Genomic DNA, 17,884 nt, shown 5'->3' with positions numbered 1-17,884 from the left:
CAGACAGTAAAGAAAGGACCAGTGAACAAAACTGTGTGCGGAGGGCAGGGTCTCAAGCCAGAGGTGAGCTGGGTGTGTTGCCTGCTGGGCAGCCTCGATGCTCCCCTCTCTTTCTGGGTGCACAGACACTTGTCCACTAACCAAAGGCCTGACAGCTGGGACCCTCCCAGGGGCAACTCACAAACAGAAAGGATTACACCATGTGCCCTGGGTTAGCTAATGTAAAGAAGTCCAACGCCCGACCAATGAGCCACCAGCACTACCTCCAACGTCCTTTATTTTACCCAGAATCCTGACTCAAATTTGCCAAGATCCACATTTCACCTTTTGAGAATCACTGGCTTGTGGTATGAGGGTTTAATTAGGGAAGGCTTAACACTATTCTCCCCCCATAGAAAGCAGCACTATCTGGAACTACTTGTTTGCATTACTTATTGTCTCAGGAACAAGGAGAAAGGGGAAGGGGGAGACAGAAAAAAAGGGGAAGGGGAAAATCATTTGGTGGGGGGTGAAGTAATGGGAAGGATCAATGAGAACTTGAAAAGAAGGAGTGAAAATAGGCATAAATCAATGGAAATTCATTATATAAAAATGCATATGAATAATTGTACCAAACAGTGTAAATGAACACAAGGATAACCAGTAAGATGTATATAGATATCCAAAGAGGGAAGGGAGGGGCAGGGAGGCCGAGAGCGGGAGAAACCCCGGGGTCGAAGAATTTAGTGCATGGAGGGAGGGGGCAAAGAAATTAGGAAAGACCCAGTGGGACCTGAAAAGATGGGGTAATAGTGTGCACAGATCAATGGTGATTAGTAGTGTAAGACACAATGTGTGGGGATGGTCAAAGAAACACAATGTGAATGAAAAACTAAAATAATAATAAAAATATTTTAAATAAAATAACAACACATCATAAACAAATGAAACACACATGCATGAACAACTGGACAAAAGAAAAAGTACATGTATGAAACAGTGCAGATGAATCCATGCGAGCCAACAAAAATGTCAATTTATAAAAGGCCTGGTGACTTGCTTCCACCCCCTTAAAAAACCAAAACACACAACGCAGACATTTAAAAACCCTATGTAACAGTGAAAGCACTGGATTGCTAACCCACAGGTTGGCAGTTCGAGTCTGACCTGAGGCGCTGCAGAAAACTGATATTCTACTGTTCTACTGTGGCGCTTGTGTAGTCACTCAGCATATATAGACCCCGGGGCAGCTGGCTTGGGGTGGTTCATATGGGTTTGCCATGTGAGTAAAGGGCTTAATGGAAGAGAGGGGAGTAATCGAGTGGGGCTCCTGGAGCTTGGTACCTGATTTTAACCACATCTGTTCAATAGTGCCAGCCGAGCGGAATTCCAAACTTGTCAAGGCAAAAGGAAACTGCTTTTCATACCCGTAAATCTGGGTTGTATTTAGCATAAAACTCTGTAACATTTAAATATTAAGGTTAAAATTAAAAGGGAACCTTGCACAGCAGTTAGTTCTTGTAAAGAGGCAACCCCGGTGGTGTAAAAGGAAGGGAAATAAAACGACAATAAGTGAGTTGTTGTTGCTGTGTGCCATCGAGTTGGAACTGGCCTTCAGCCGACTCTCCAGCAGGTTTTCAGAGGCTGTAAATAACAAGGGAGGAGAATGCTCACCTTCCTCCCACAGAGCAGCTGGTGGATTTGAAATGAGTGCCTTTAGGTTGGCAGCACAGTTCCTTACCACTAAGCCATCAGAGCTCCCTAATAAGTGAGCTGTGATTAGGTGCTGATGTCTACAACTCATAGCGGCCTTGTGAACAGATCTGAACTCTGTCTGAGCCGGTGCCATCCTCATCAGCTCTGGTACACTTGAGCACACTGCTGCAGTCCCCGTGTCAATCCCCGCACCACAGCATCAAGAGCACAGGGCGACTCAACCCACCCTCCATGCAGGACGCATGCGGCACATAAACAACGGCCTAGCAACACAGCCCTCTCCGAATGTCTGAAGGAGCAGACAGCAAGACAAGAGAAATCAAATACACAAGAGGGTTCTGTCTATTTCTGTGTTTTAAGTTAGAGGATTCAGGCATGAAGAATAAAACGGGGCTCTGATGCTCCCATATTGTTTCTCAAGATGAATGGTCCTTCATAAATTAATATGGCACTAAAGTAAAATATCTAAACAGTCTATTTTGTATCTAAGGCAATATACAATCCTCAGCCATTTCTTACCAGATCACTCTTATGAAATCTATTGTCCCATTGTTTGTCTAAGTTTATTCATGAGGACAAACTCAAAAGACAAGAGAGTCGAGGCTTCAGTAAGAGTCTTCTTAGTCAATCCATGACCAAAATTCTAAAGGCTGTTCCAGCAGTACTGGCAGCTCTCCCAGGCCACTGGCTTGGGGAACAAGGAAGCTGGCCAGCTGGGAGGGTGAAGTCACACCAATGTAACAGCCTCAAGATCGCCCCCGGCTCTAGTGGCAGTCCAAAACTCGTACACGATTTTTGCCAAACACACCCTTAAATTGAGGAGCAAGGATGAAGCTCCATAACCTCTCAGGCCCCTCTCCAGCTTCAGAGTCTCAAAAACTTGTAAAGAATCTAAACCTTACTGGCTCCCTCCACTCCTGGAAGTAAATGAAGCTAGGGAAGTGACCTGCCCAAGAGCACATCAATAACTGGTGCTCGGAGCTGACTCAGCCAGTAACTAAGAGAGGCCCTGTGTGGTGGAGGGTACAATAGGGTAAATCACAAGGCTGCTAAATCTGAGTTTAACCAGAGAAGCCTCAAACGAAAGGCTTGATAATCTACTTTTTTAAAAATCAGCCATTAAAAACCCATGGAGTATAATTTTACTCTCACACACACTGGGTTACCATGAGCCGGAATCAACTCCTCAGCTATTGGTATCTCTCGATAAAGGCTGTTCTTTTCTGAGATCCCCACCTATCTACCTTCCATTTTTCTCAGCCTTTCTCCTGTCCTCCCCCGCCCTTTATGCCTCTCTCTGTGTCCTTTTCCATCTATCCCTCCGCTCCTGTCACCACACAGCCTGGCTTAGGACAAATGGCGCACCCGCTCACAGCCGTGGCACCATGAAGACATCCAGGGTCCGACACACACCAAGCACCTCAGAGGGGGGACATGGAGCCAGCTGCTGATAATGATGGTGGTTGTTAATCATCTGATGAATTCCAATGTTTCTTTTCCATGTAGCCACTGGGTCAGATAGTTCAGCAGCTCTGGGGAGCTGCTATTATTGCTGGTATTTCCTAATTGGTTAATTCACAAGTTTACTAAGGTTGTGTGAAATCACCAGTTAGTACATAGTGATTATAACTAAAGAAAGCAACCGCTACAAATAAGATAGTAGCGTTCTGTGGGAGAGCGTAGCTGCCTATCATCAGTAACTAAAGGAGGGAATTATATGTAAGAAAATTGTCAGCCTCTAGAAGATCCTATTATGCTGTTTGCCTTGGTGCTTCCCTCCAAACAAGATGGGTCACCAGCAGCTCTACTGGAGTCACTTGTGAAAATTCAGCCAGAGTTCTCGCTCTTTGCTCAAACCAACACGGACTGATCCAGAAATACGGACCAAATATGTGCCACCAGTGTTTCCATCAGCACGCCAAAGATATTGGCTTCATCAAGTTGGACTAAGTGATCTTTCTTGGGTGGCCTAGCTGAGACCTCTACATATCAAGAAACAAGATCAACACTTTGTACATAAAAAAATAAAATTCAGTTACAATAATGTGAAGGGGGAAAAGATCCTATTATGTCTCACAAAAATTCCTTAATTAATAATTACAAATCTCAGATACATCACTCAGATTGTTGTTGTTTGTGGACATTTGGGAAGAACTCATAGTTAACCCTCCAGAAGGTTTTCAGAGGCTATAAACTGAATAGGAGGAAACTGTCCATAAATCCCCTTCAGAGCAGCTGGTGGATTTGAACGAAGTACCTCTGGGTTAGCAGCTCAGTTCCTTACCTCAAAGGCACTAGTTTGTATCACTCATATTAGATAAAGGAATAAAGTTTTCATCTGTCACTGCTGAGATTATAGATTTTTTTTTATAAAGTAGATTTTAAAGTATTTCTAGATAGATAAAGATAAATGCCAGATAGATAAATAGAATGATAGATAGAGGTGGTGATAGATTGATAGATAGACAGACAGACAGACAGATGGAAGACAGATTACAAAGTATTTGGGGTTCATGCTATCAAAACGTTTTTTTATTTCAATTTCAACTATATTCTAAATATCTTTTAAGTGGAAAAATTTTATGTATAAGAATGATCAATGATATTAAAACAAAGCTCTCTAAACATTTTTCATGCATTTTTGTGTGTCTTGAACTTAAACTTCATAAAGCAGAAGAAATGAATAAAAATAGCCCTTCAGCTGTAACCTTGTTTATAATACTTAAGATATATTTAGATGTAGTCCTCTACTTCAAAAGAACTTACTTTACTCTAAAGCCTTCTAATATTTTAAATTATATAGCAATATTAAGAATAACTGCTTTTCTTTAAAAAAATATGCTTATAAGAACTCTCTCCACCCTTCAAGTCTAGATTAGGAGCTATGTTCAGGAAATACTGTGTGCTGAAGGAGAGTTGTCTGTCTGTCTGTCCAGAATTCTCCACAAGGTCTAGTTGGAACTGATGTGATAACATCAGCAAAAAACACTGTCTGAGGAAGATAAATCTGGACTGGCATGCAGATAAGCCCACATGCCTGGTGCTTCTCAGAGGGGCAGGCCGGCAGTTGCTGGGGGACTCTGGTTTTTGTCATTCACCCGAGAATTCAGACCCTAAAAAGCCCCAAACAGACATCTGCAACCTAGCTCCCAACCCTGGGCAACCCTGTGAGGGAAGGGCTTAAAGAAAGAATTTCCATCTGTGGCAAAGCATCTCAATCCATAGTCACCGCAGCTCAACTAACACGGAGGAGCTATTTCCACCAGCTGAGGTCTCCTAACATTTCCATGGAGCCATTTCACAAATGAACAAGATGTTTCACTCACTTGGAGGTGAAGAAACAAGAAAGGAGATGGTGTGTGTCTTCTGATTGTTGTGTGGTGTCCCATAACTTGTAAAAATTATTGGATTAATAATGGAAAATGATGGCTGAATATCAACTCACAATTTCACTATTGTTGTTAGGTGTCATCAAGTTGAGTATGACTCATAGAGACCCTATGAACAAAAGATCTGAACCCTGTTCTATCCTGTGCCATCCTTACACTTCTTGACACATAAGAGCCCATTGCAGCAGTCACCGTGTCAGTCCACCTCGCTGAGGGTCTTCCTCTCCTTTGCCGATGCTCCACCCTTCCCAGCATCATGTCCCTCTCCAAGGAACATGTCTAAAGTGTATGAGGCAAAGCCTCATGATTCTTGCCTTCAAAGAGCACTCCAGCTGCACCCTCTCCAGGGCATTATCTGATGGTTCTCTTGGCCATCCATGGGATGTTCATTGCTCTTGAATCCTCACAAATCCTTGGTGTGGGGTGAGGTGGGGTGGGGTTGTCCTATCAACACCCGCATTGTAGAGATGAGAATACCCAGGTTTAGGGTTAAGTGACTTTCCTAACATCACATATTAAGCGATGACAGGAATGTCCATCGTTACCGAATTAAAAGCTTCACAAAAATAAAGAAGCTTGGACATATCCTGGTGTCCTCCATACCTTAAATGCTGCCTCAAGTGTCCCTACCTCTCCACCCTAAATACGTGGCCTTCCTCCATAATACCTGAGACTCTTCTAACAGATCTAGAATGACTTTCTGTTTGCCAATGCACTGGAATCCTCAGTCCTGACCTTGACCTGCTCAGGGGTCTGACCTTTACAATCCTCTGTAATACCTTTTCCTCCTGAATCTCCATCTCTCCTAGCTCCCTCTCTTTCCTTCATCTTCTCCGTGTTTTATCCCCCAGCTCCTTGAGCTGCCCACTGCTTTGCTGTGAATGACATCCCAAGCTCCCTCCTCCTCCATCTGTGGTCTCTCCCCAAACAACCTCCATCAACCACCTGGAGCTCCTCCCTCAGGCTGACAGCTTCCACCTCCTCATCTGCTCTGGGTCTAGAGCCCAGGTGGACCTCACTGGGCATTTCATCTCATGCTCCACTAAACCCGAAACAATTTAATTATCCACCGCCATTCTCAAAACCCTCCTGGTCTGTATTTGCCATCTCAATAAATGGCAGCACCAAATACACACAGCCTAAGCAGAAACCTTGGAGCAGGGCTCAAATCTCCTACTCCATGTCTCAGCTGCCACCTGTCATGAATTTTATATTTAATATAGCTATCGCATCTGGGAGAGCTCTGTGGTCCAGTGGTAAGGAAAGGTGCTGCCAACCTGAAGGCATGCGGTTCAAAACCACCAGCTGTTCCACGAAAGAAGAATGGACAATCTCTTCCCCTGAAATTTACTGCCTCTGAAAATCCGCTGGGGGTCAGCGATGGGTGGGTTCTGACTCAATAGCACACAGCAACAGAAACAACATCAGGTCTATAGCTGCCTCTTCATTTCCATCACTACTGCCTTATTTCAAGTCCTCTTTGAATGACATCGATCTCCAAACTGGTCTTTGGCACCCTCGTCCAATCATCTTCCTACTGTCAGTGCAATCTTTCTTCAATTCACAGCTGATCATTTCATCCTCTTTCCAAAGCCTGTGAACAGCTGACCCCACCTACCGACTAAAACGCAGCCTCCTTGGCCTACAGATGGCCGTACCCTCTTCCTGCCACTTCACTCGCCACTTGCTTCACTCATTCACATCCTGCGCTGTAATGAGGCTTCTGTGGATGTATTCTATGTCTGGCACTCCCTCAGCCTGGGGTATCTAAGCTCCACCATGCCCTTGTGCTAAACGTCGACTCACCTTCCGAGTCCAGCACCTGTCACCTCTTCTGGGCCCCCAAACAGCCTGTGTGGGCTCTGGTCCAGCATGTAACATAACTCTTTGTTTCCTTGTCCATCTCTAAGGCTAGACTCTCGGTTGCTCCAGGGAAGGAATTATTTCACAACTTGGTTATAAAGCTGCATAGCACTACAGCACTTCCATAAGAGGAAACAAAAAGCATTTATTGGTTTATGAATATCAAAGATAAAAAAATAATATACTAACAAACCACTCCCACAAGCAAATTGAACCCAACAGATATTTAAAAAATCAAATGTCATGACCAAGTGGAGTTTATTATGGGACAGTTCATTATTAGAAAATCAATCCTAAAGATTTAATAGATCAAAGGAAGCAAAGGAAAATAATCACATAAGCATCTCTGTTCATCATGAAGACATCTGGCAAAATACAATTCTTATTCCTTACAAAAACACTAAATAAGCTAGAAATTTAAAAGCACTACCCAAAGTTTATAAAAACTAGAGAGGGACTTTGGTTCAAAAGCCAACACCTTCCTTGATGGGTCTAGATGTCCACTCTATCAGTGCTACCGAGCACTGCATTTTAAGTATTAGGTAATTAAAGGAAGCTCTGGTGCTGGAGTCTCTAGGAAGTGGCACTGTTAAGCAGAAGGCAGCACTTCTCTGGTGGTTCAAACCCACCAGCAACAAGAGCGGAGAAAGGTGGGCAATCTTCTCTCATGTAGTTTACAGCCCCAGGAAAGCCACTCAAGGGTCAGCTAAGCATCTATTCTCACTAGACAGCAATGAATAAGTGACTGTAACAAACAAGAAAATGTGAAGATGGGCATTAAAATAGGAAGAACAACAGTGTTATTGAGGGAGCCCTACAGCTTGGTATTAAGGAATTGTGCTTGACAGTCAATGAATTGGTTGTATTTCAACCCAAAGGCATGCTGGTTTGACTTCACCAGCTGCTCCACCGGAGAAAGATGGGCAATCTCTCTTACAATTTTACCACCTCTGAAAACCCATCAGTCAGCTATGAGTCTGTTCCAATTCGATGGTACAATACAACAAAGACAACAACAATATCTCTATTTGTAGAAAACAAATTCTTTAGTATTTAGTAATTTTAAAAGCCATGACTAATTAATGAATTTTTAAAAATAGTAAGATAACATAAATTCATATCCTTTGTATACCAATTATCAATTAGAAGAAACCATGAAAGAAAACGCCTAATAGCAAAAAAGACAGAGTATCTAAGAATAAATTTAACAAGAAATGTGCAAAGCTCATATGAGAAATGGTTAAAATTAATTTAATAAAACACAATGCATAGGAATGATCCTATGAAACACAATGTGAACAGAGAAACGTGTAAAACACGTTGTAAAGGAATTTTGCATGCAAACCAATATAAAATAAATATAATCTTTTTATAAAAGCAGACTTGTTCAAATAGAAGGGTATTCCATGCTCTAGAAAAAAGATTTCACATCATACAAATGTTAAAAATAATGGTCTTATACAGTATTTGTCCTTATGGGACTGAGTTAGTTCATTTAGAATAATGCTCTCCAGTCGCTCCCAAGTTAGGTAGTGATTTACCTAATCATTGCTCCTGCATGCTGCATAGTAGTCCATCATGTGACTGTACCATAATTTCTGAATCCATTCCATTGAGACAATTGATGGGTGAAGCAAGGGGTGGGTAAAGGAAAGTGGAAAGATCAGTGTGAAAATAATGTAAACAAATTTTGTAAGTAAACCAGTATAAAATCAAAATTTTATAAAATATTAAAATATGACATAAAAAAGATGTTAACAAGGGTTGAGTTCTGTGAACAGCATTGCATAATCATAAGGAAACAATTTCAAAGGAAAAAAGCCAATAGTTTATGTAGTGTGCCTTCTTATTTATAAGAAAGGATTAAGAGTTATCCTGGAAAATTAAAGTGTGTATAAACACACATACACAGGAATATGCATTTCTGTTTTTTCAGAAAGAAATTATCTAACAATAAACCAGAAGTTTACAGCAATGTCAGTCTATACAGAGGAGTATCAATTACAGGGACCAAGAAGACATCGCTGAGGATATCTTTCACAGAAATGCTGACTTGTGGAATATTTAAATGCTTTACATAATTCAAGATACTAAAAATAATAAAGAAGCTCCTTTTTAATAAGCAAGCCTAAAATTGAAAGCAAGCTAACAAATGATGTGACCTGCATATCCAACGGGCACCTTAAGCAAACCTACAAGTTTGAGTCCAGGGGCGTCCAGGACCCTGGACTCTCTAGGCTGCCCCACCCCTTGGCCACTCTACTGGTTCAGTATAAGGGAAGAAACCACCTGGACTCCCCTCCTAGATTCTCCTCCAGTAAAATGTAAAAATACGACTTTCCAAAGCACGCCAAGAGTGTGACTGAGACAGGATCCAGGAACCATCTACTGTTGTTGGGTGCTGTCAACTCAGCCATGATTCACAGCAACCCTGAACAGGAGACCTGAACCCTGCCTTATCCTGTGCCATCCTCACCATCCCTGAGATACTGCCACAGCCACTGTGTCAATACATCTCTCAGCCTAATGGAGGGGCCAACTCCAAAGTGCAATGGATATGACATGGAAATGCAAACTTGTCCTCAGGGGCCAGCAGCTGCTGAGCAGGTAAAAACGAGGGCAAAGACATGAAGCTAACGCATGAGTCAGTGATAGAATTCCACGTTCCACAAGGGAGACCCAGTTCAACTTCCAGCCAATGCACCTAGCGAGCCCCTCACCCACCTGTCAACAGAGGTGTGTAGAGGCTTCAGGAGAACTTCCAGACTAAGATGGAAGACAGAGGAAGGCCTGGGAATCGACTCTGAAAATGAGCCGCTGGCAACCCTAGAGACCACAGACCACAGAGTTGATGATAAGGGCCATGCAAGACCAGACCATGGCCCTGGTGTAGGAGCAGAGCTGGCCCAGGCAGCCAGCAACAGCAACATCCATGAATGGAATGGAAGTGCTGAAACCCACAGCCAGAAACAAAGGGGACAGTGGCTTCTTAGCCAGGTTCTAGGGCCATACCAAAGACAGCAGTCAACAGAACGGTGGACATGAACTGGTCTGACATCTGGATGAATATTTCAAAAGTAATTAGGAAATACAAGTCTTTTCCTAGCCCTCTTACATCTATACAAACGTGATTTATGATATTTTTGGTGGATAAATATTAATATGAAAGATCAATTGGTGGGGTAGAGACCAATAGGAGTCCATTCTAATCAAAGCTTACTCCATGGCTACAATAAAACTACAAAAGTTAAAGATGCCCTGTAACAAAAGCAAAATTTAACAGGACAGCAAACAACAAATGCTGGCGAGGTTGTGGAGAAAGTGGAACCCTTATTCACTGTTGGTGGGAGTGTAAAATGGTGCAACCACTATGGAAGGCAGTATGGTGCTTTCTCAAAAAGTTGCAAATAGAGATACCATTTGACCTGGCAATTCCACTACTGGGAATATACCCCAAAGAAACCATAACCGCCACCCAAGCAGATATATGCACACCTATCTTTATCACAGCTTTGTTCACAATAGCAAAGAGGTGGAAACAACCCAAGTGCCCATCAACAAACAGAATGGATAGAGAAGCTGTGGTATATTCACACAATGGAATACTATGCTGCATTGTATAAAACAAGGAACTCTTGGACTATTACACAAAATGGGTGATCCTGGAGGACATTATGCTGGGTGAAATATCTCAGTCAAAAGGACAAATACTGGATAGTGTCACTGTTGTAAAATGGGACTGATATTGGGATTCAGGGGAGACTGAGAAAGATGGGATAAATTATGTATACTGCATTGAAACAGATGAGAGAGAACTGTTTAAAAGGGATATATGATTAGGTATTATTGTCATGACAGGAGTCCAGAATGAAGGCTGCACAGTGGAGTGGACTTGGGAGGAGGGATTGTATAACAATGAAAGAATTTTTCTTTTACTTTTCAAAGAGAAGAGTGAACTGGGGGGAGAGGTGGGCAGGGAGAAAAGAGCAACAATGAAATGAATGGAAATCCAAAGTCTCTGTAAACGTGCATTAAAATTAATAATAATAAAAAATCTAAAGAAAGAGAGGGGAAAATCCCAAAAACAAACTGCAAACTCAAGATGGTGGCAAAGTAGAAATTCGTCTGGTATTCCTGAAAAGAGAGAGTGAATCCTAAGACCCTAGGCAGTTTGACATCTCTGAGAGGGGGAGGCAGGGCAGAGCCCACAACAGCTGAGTAGGCACAGGAAGCCCCATCCTCCTGAAGGTCAAGACCCCAGGCAAGGTTTCTGCTCAGACTAGACAACAGGCTTCAATGGGTGAATATAAATATGAGGAAGTCCAGCCAAAAAAACTTCATTCAGCTCAGAATCTTGACCACCTTTCCACCTTTCTTTTCCCACAAAGCCCAGTAAAATCATCCTAATGTTCCCTCCCCAGGAGTGATCCTTCACTGGGGTTACCCAGTGAGTGACCTTCAGTGGGCCTGGAGGAGGGTGGCCCCAAGAGTCCTCTATTCTTTGTACCTTTACTTAAGCTTTCTTTTGTGACCTTAACCACATGTATCAATTATATAAAATGTCAGAGTAAAGAAAAGAAGTTACTTTCATCTTCACTTTTCCATATGGGAGGGATGCTCTGTGTATATATGGGCGTATATTGTAGCATAAGCACAAAATAAGAACTATAATTGGTAGCCATTTATTATCACCGATATTAATAGCTAATGAATGGTATGGTCTGTGATGTCATGCCAAAGCACAACTGATGTAGCTTAAATTTTAATTGACTTAATCCTTCCAAATGGTGACAAATTACTACCCTCAGCCATTTAAAAAATCACATTTCTAATGCAATAATCTCCTCTGCAATGAGTGTAGAAGAACTTATTACAGGCCAGGGATTTTTGTAAAGTGAATTAAGTTATAATAAACACTGACCATGTTTGTTCAAAATTAAATGTCTGGTAGAAAGCAATGCTATTATTCCATAGCTTATATTATCATTCCACAGCTTCTTAGAGGACATGGTCAGGGCTCGCACACATCTGGGCTTCAAGGACTTCAAGGACTTTGACGTTGCTTCCCATGTTTTTCAATGATCAATGCTGCAGGAAAGCCTTGCCATTATTGATATTTATTATCCAATCCTTTAATACACTCCCCAAATGGTAAGAAACTAAATCACAAATGTCCCAAAGAAAGAACAAGTAGCATTACAGAAACAAAATAAAGACTTTTTAAAACAGTGACATATTTGTGGAAGATGTCAGCTGGAGTTCTCTCAAAATTAAGACATACTGAAATGCACTCTCCATCTTCTATAGTTATCAAATGTCTCACATGTGATAATAGGGGGAGCTTGTGAGTAGGTTTGTTTTGTGGGTGATGCTTGGGGGTTTTTCCTCATGCTCCTGTTTTGGAGCCAATCAGAGAGTGGGAGAATATATAAAAGTTTTTGAAGTCTAGACTTACTTGAGCTCTGGCTATTTAGAGACCACGTTTGGCGTTTGCTAAGTCCCGTAACACATTCCTTTGCTTCATCTGTGATTCCCAGGCCACCCCATGTCTGGTTAATACCCCTGACAATTCTGGGACTTTGACAAATAGAATATGGGACTGAGGAAAAGGCAGAATGGGACACAGTTATGGCTCTTTCTCAATATGAAGGAAGGCTTTCTCTTCTTGTGGTGGCAATGGCCAACATCTGATGATGACCCCTCTACCAGCTGCTGGAATTTCTTCGGGCTGACATGCAGAAGCGCTTACACTGTCATTCCCAAAGTTTTGTCTCACATAGCAGATTGATCTAGAATCATCCCAAAATAAGGATTTATTCCCTGATTCCCTAAGAGGTACTCCTGACCCAGCGCCATCTCTGTCCATAACACAGGAAAGATGATCTTACCACTGGAAATTTCTACATCGGAAGACTGCAGGGTGTAAAGAGAGCACTTTCTCTTACAACCCATAACTTTACAAGTCCACACTCTTTCTGTTTTATCTGTTTCCACTTACCAGCACTGGCAAAGAAATGCTATAAACCCAGTAAGCTTTTTTTTTACCACGTGAAGTAGTAAAAGTCAATCAGAATGTTTTATAGCCCGTCACCATGCACACATCTCTCCTCAGCCAGGTGAGTGTATTTGAAAGGATCAACCCTGAGTGCTGCTAACTCGCCATTGTCACTGCCACATTCCAGTGTCTTCACAGAGCCAACAACATAACGTGCTTTGTTCCTAAACCAGCCTCCACCATCAATTTCTTTCTAGAAACTTCACCCAATGCATGAAAACCCAAATCTATTTCTGTCCTTCCCTCTGAACTCCACTCACATCTGTGTCTTCCCTTTTGTCTGCCTTAGGTAACACCACCACTGCCCACTGCTGGGCACTGGCCCAAGAACACAACCTCAAGTCGTTACCTTCTCAACCTCAAAGCCCTGCTATCCAGTGGTCACATGACTACTCAGAATACTCAGAACAGAGTGGTCCTTCTGCAGGCCCCTCACTGACTCCTAGAAGCATCCAGATGCCTGCCACACAGAGGCTCTCTCTAGCACTTCACTGTCCCAAGGACAGAGCTGGGGCAAATTCAGTAGGGTATACTACCAAATAGTGGGGGCAGTGTTGAAAACCCGTAAGGCAATACGGTGTTTGAGAAATGCTCTCCAATGAGGGTAATGCTTTGTAACCTAACTCCTGTTGAACACAGCATCTTATCTAGTTAATAACAGGTCCTTAAATAGTTCTCTAAAGAATGAAAGTACTTTTTGAATCCTCATTGTAAAAAATGTTTACCATACTTTAGTATTGTTTGAATTCCATTTTTCTCTTATCAGGGAAATGGGGAAGTACTAAAATAGGGGAAAACTGATTTACTCAATGTCACAAAGGCAATTCGTGAGAGAGAAATAGCCAAGCCCCAATTCTACTCTAAAATTATAAGGCTCCTGAACGTTCTATCATGCTTTTGGCTTTTAAATGCTTGCCTATGAGGCTTTAAATACATCTTAAGAGTACTTCAGAAAGTACTCCTCCCAATATGGTCAAATATCATAAGCACATTACAAAGATGCTAATTCTCCCTTAAAAACATGTCTTTCTCTATCAAACTCTTAATTGATGGGAAATTTTTTTATGGAGACATAACAGCATCTCTAATTCTAAGGAAACTTAACTCCTTGTGGGCCTGAAGGCTACAGAGGTCTACAGTTTACTCACAAATCCAGCTCAATGAAGAAAAGTCTTGTCCCTCAGGTTAAATGCTCCATGCCCATGATCTACCAGGGAACATGGTATTTTTCAGTTAAAACACTGTCAGTTTTAAAGGGATGACAGAAACTGTACCTAACCTGTACATACAAATAAAACTTGTAAATGGCTAAAATTATTTCAAATGAGTCTCAGTAACATGCAGAAGAATCCATAGTTAAAACTGTGCACCTAGTCTTCAGACAGTAAGCTAGTCCAAAGACCCTTAGTTCCTCATCTACCCTGTGATGCTTCACTGTCCTATCTCATGTACAGAACTCAGGTAACCAGGTGACATTCATGAGGACATGGGGGCAGGGTGGTCCCCATGACTGGCATTTCCTCAGTAGGCAAGCAGGGATCCCTGTGAGAAGACATGCAACAGCCAAGGCTCCCCTAGCCCTCTCCTCACTCTGGCAATATCAGCAGTGTCTTAGTATCACTTGCATTTTCACTGAAAGAATAAAAATGGCAAATCCATCAGGCTGTCTCTCATTGCCCTGTTAGTGAATTTTCCAAGCTGCTTCAACAAAACAAAAATCCACTGTCAAATGACCCCATTAAACACAAAGGATGCATGCGTCAATATGAGTGTCACTTCCCTGTATATAACTTTTCTTCTTCTCTCCTTTTTTGTGTACGAGTATGTTTGTATTCACCTTGGCACACAAAAGGGAACTCAAACTGGGGAGGAAAAAACCTAGTCACTCTAATAACTGATTCAAAAAAATGAGGCCTCAAGGATCTTCTAAAATTATTTCATGACCTGGACCTTACTTCCATTTTCTTATTCTTGTTTTCCGTGGAACCAATCAACGCATTTCCGACCCTTCAGGGAGTTTTCCGAGGCTGGAAATAGCAAGGAAGGAGACTGCCCATCTTTCTCCCTCAGAACCTCAGGTGGATTCGAATTTCTAGAGACGTGCAGCTTTGGGTTAACAGTGAGCTCCCTATGGACCAAGCCACCACAGCTCCCTGTAACTTGCTCCGATTGCCAGATACATTATCAATTCTGAAACGCGCATTCCACGGTTAATGTCTGTATCCTCCATTGGAATACAAGCTTCATGTGGGCAAGGAATGTCATGTCCACTTTTGTGCCTGGCAGAGGACTTCCAAAGTGGCAGGAAATCACAGCAAAGAAATGTGAAAAAAACAGGGTTAAAGTGAAGGGTCCCGCACACACAAGAGTCCAAGAACCTTTCAGATTCTCTGAAGTATATTCTTAACAGTTGTCTAATGAATTAATTCAGAATAGAACTGGCACATGGACTAGGTATTAATTATTACTTAGATAAGTTCTAAACTGAGAAAACCAGTTTTACTGGTAGCAATTCCTCCACATTTTACAATGTCTGTAGCTGTTTAACTCGACCTCTGCGTTGTGCAATCTGTGCGTATTTGGATAAGCAGATGAAGCAGGCGGATGCGCTTATTCCCGAATTCCGCTGCTCAAAATCACAGTATTTCATCTCAAAAGTCACAGGATTGTAAGCCAGAAAACTCCACTGAGCAAACACTAGCAGAAACTTCCAGGGAGATTCGCTGTCTTCTTGCTATTTCTACCGATAAGGCTCTTTGAAGTGAAAGAGTAAATATTATCACCTGATAGCACTTGGACCCAGCTGTGAGAATACAATTGCATCCTTCCACAATGGGCGTTCCTGGGTCAGCCCAGCGCCTGACTTAAAGGTTGCTATGGAGGGTCCGGTGTGCAAGCCCAGAGGGTAGCCCTGCTCTGAGGAGCTGCAGCCCCTTCCTCTTTCTCACACCGCCAGAATGTTAAAGGGGGGGGGGGAGAGAGATACTACCTTTCAAGGGGGAGTTTCTATAACCTTGGGAAGGAAAGACCACAAACAAGCAATGGACAATGTCAAGTCCTAAATCTCAGACTGCTTTTCCTGCTTCTGCCCACGTTTTTGCAAAGAATCACAGGTGGGGGTGGGGACAGAAGCCGAGTGACAGCCCTGTGATGGGGGTCGGGAGTGGGAGGTCAGCGTGTCCCCGGGCCGGCCCAGCGCCACCATAGGTCCTGGGTGTGGTAGCGCCGCGCAGGGCGACCCAGGAGGGCACGCAGGTGCAGAGAGCCCGGAGGGGGCGCTCTAAAGGGTGGTTTGCCAGCAAACCACCGGGTCGCATCAGCGGTGGAGGAGACCGGGGCGCGCCATCTGGGCTCCTGGGCTTGCTCCGGACGCAGGGCTGCTGGTCCGGGAGGACGCGTCCCGTGGCTCTCGGAGTCAGCGGTGCACCAGGGCGCCCCCAGCTGGGCCCGCGCCCGCCCCCCACCCGCGCTCACCTTGCCGGGGAAGGGTCCCGGGAGGAGCAGCTTCAGCGCCTGCCTCTTGAGCTCCACCAGGCGGGCGTTGCAGTTCTCACACCAGACGCCGCGGTCCGAGCCGGGGGAGGAGCCACCGCCGCTGCCCGAGCCCGGGGAGCCGGTGCCGAAGCCTGGCGAGCCGCCCAGGGACCCCGGCGAGCTGGTGCCGATGCCCGGGGAGGCGGGGCCTGGGGAACCAGTGAAAGAGCTCGGAGACGAGGTGCCCGAGCCAGGCGACGGGGTCCCCGATGAGCCGAGCGCTGACCCCGCGCCCTCAGGTGTGGGGCGACTCCCCGAGCGCGACTCCTCATACGCCTTCCGATACCAGCTCTCGGGGGAGAAGGGCGCTGCAGATTTGGGGGGCGAGCCGACTTCATTCACCTGCCAGGGAGATACGCCGGTTGCAGCAGCTGCCAGGGCTGCGGGGTTCCCGAGCCCCGGTGTCTGCGCCCCCCGGGCACCCCTTCTTGGCCTTCCATTTGCCTCAATAATCAGCTTTCAGGGAACCCTCAGCCTGGGCACACCCCGCGCCGGTTCCTGGGCACCCGCCGAGCCTTCCTGGGGGCAGGAAGAGAAGGGGCTCGCTCGGGGGTTTTAAACGGGATTCCCAAGTAGAGGACACATGAGCTTCTGCACCACCACCCCCCAAATGGCCCAGATCCGGGGAGATCCCTCTCCGCCCGGACTGTGCCTCCTGCATTTTTATTTATTCAGGGTGCATCCCTCTGGATCAGAATGGTAAATGACAGGCTCTCCAGGTTCCAGGGAAGCCGATCCGAGAGACGGCGAGGAATTCTTGAGAAGCCCTCGCGTTCAGAATTAGCTTCTCCGAAGTAAATGGATGCTACAAAAGTTGCGGGTGTGGGGCCGGGGCGCAGCGGCCGGGGGACCGCGGGGGCCGGGAGAAGGGCCGGCGTGCGCCCGCGGAGCCGGACTGCAGCCACCGGCCAGCAGGAGGGCATCGCCCCCGGCGCGTGTCCGCATTGTCCCTGTCCCAACTTACCCCGTATTTCTTGCCCCTGGTGGACACAGCAAGCCTCTCTTTATTCCCAGCTACTGAATTCATCGTGATTGATTTATCCAGAGGCGGGTTTCAATATTCCGCCAGCGCTACATCCACCGGTCTTCAAAGCCCGAAGGTCCCCTAATGGGTAGAGGGAGGCTGTCTCTTGCCTTCAAGGCAAGCTGTCTCGATTTGGAGGAGGAAAAAATAATAAAAGGGAATTGACCCTAGAAGTAGCAGCACCAATGTTGAGAGAGGAGGCTGCTGTGGCGGGTTTATTCTCCTCTTCAAATAATGCTTGTCCGCATCTCCAGCCTCCTCCAGTCACACGTTCTCTTGTCACGGTCACATCCAGATAATGAGCATTCCCTCTGCCACGTTAAG

The 17,884-nt window shown here is 44.5% G+C and overlaps 1 protein-coding gene across 1 annotated transcript in view; it reads right to left on the bottom strand.

Moving 5' to 3' along the window:
• The window catches only part of KIF26B (kinesin family member 26B), a 717,418-nt gene extending 699,855 nt beyond the window's left edge, over positions 1–17,563 (bottom strand). Inside the window, exons 1-2 of the mRNA XM_006897738.1 lie at positions 17,501–17,563; positions 16,477–16,878 (exon numbers count right to left, since the gene is read on the bottom strand). Coding sequence (XP_006897800.1) covers positions 16,477–16,878; positions 17,501–17,563 — 465 coding nt within the window. The remainder of the gene's footprint in view (positions 1–16,476; positions 16,879–17,500) is intronic.
• Between the last annotated feature and the right edge of the window lie 321 nt (positions 17,564–17,884).

This window comes from Elephantulus edwardii, unplaced genomic scaffold (assembly GCF_000299155.1).
Source record: "Elephantulus edwardii isolate Elephantulus edwardi_28Jun2011 unplaced genomic scaffold, EleEdw1.0 scaffold00214, whole genome shotgun sequence".
In the NCBI taxonomy this organism is placed as follows: Eukaryota; Metazoa; Chordata; class Mammalia; order Macroscelidea; family Macroscelididae; genus Elephantulus; species Elephantulus edwardii.
The sequence above is the reverse complement of the archived record's forward strand: the minus strand, read 5'-3'. Positions and strand labels throughout refer to the sequence as shown.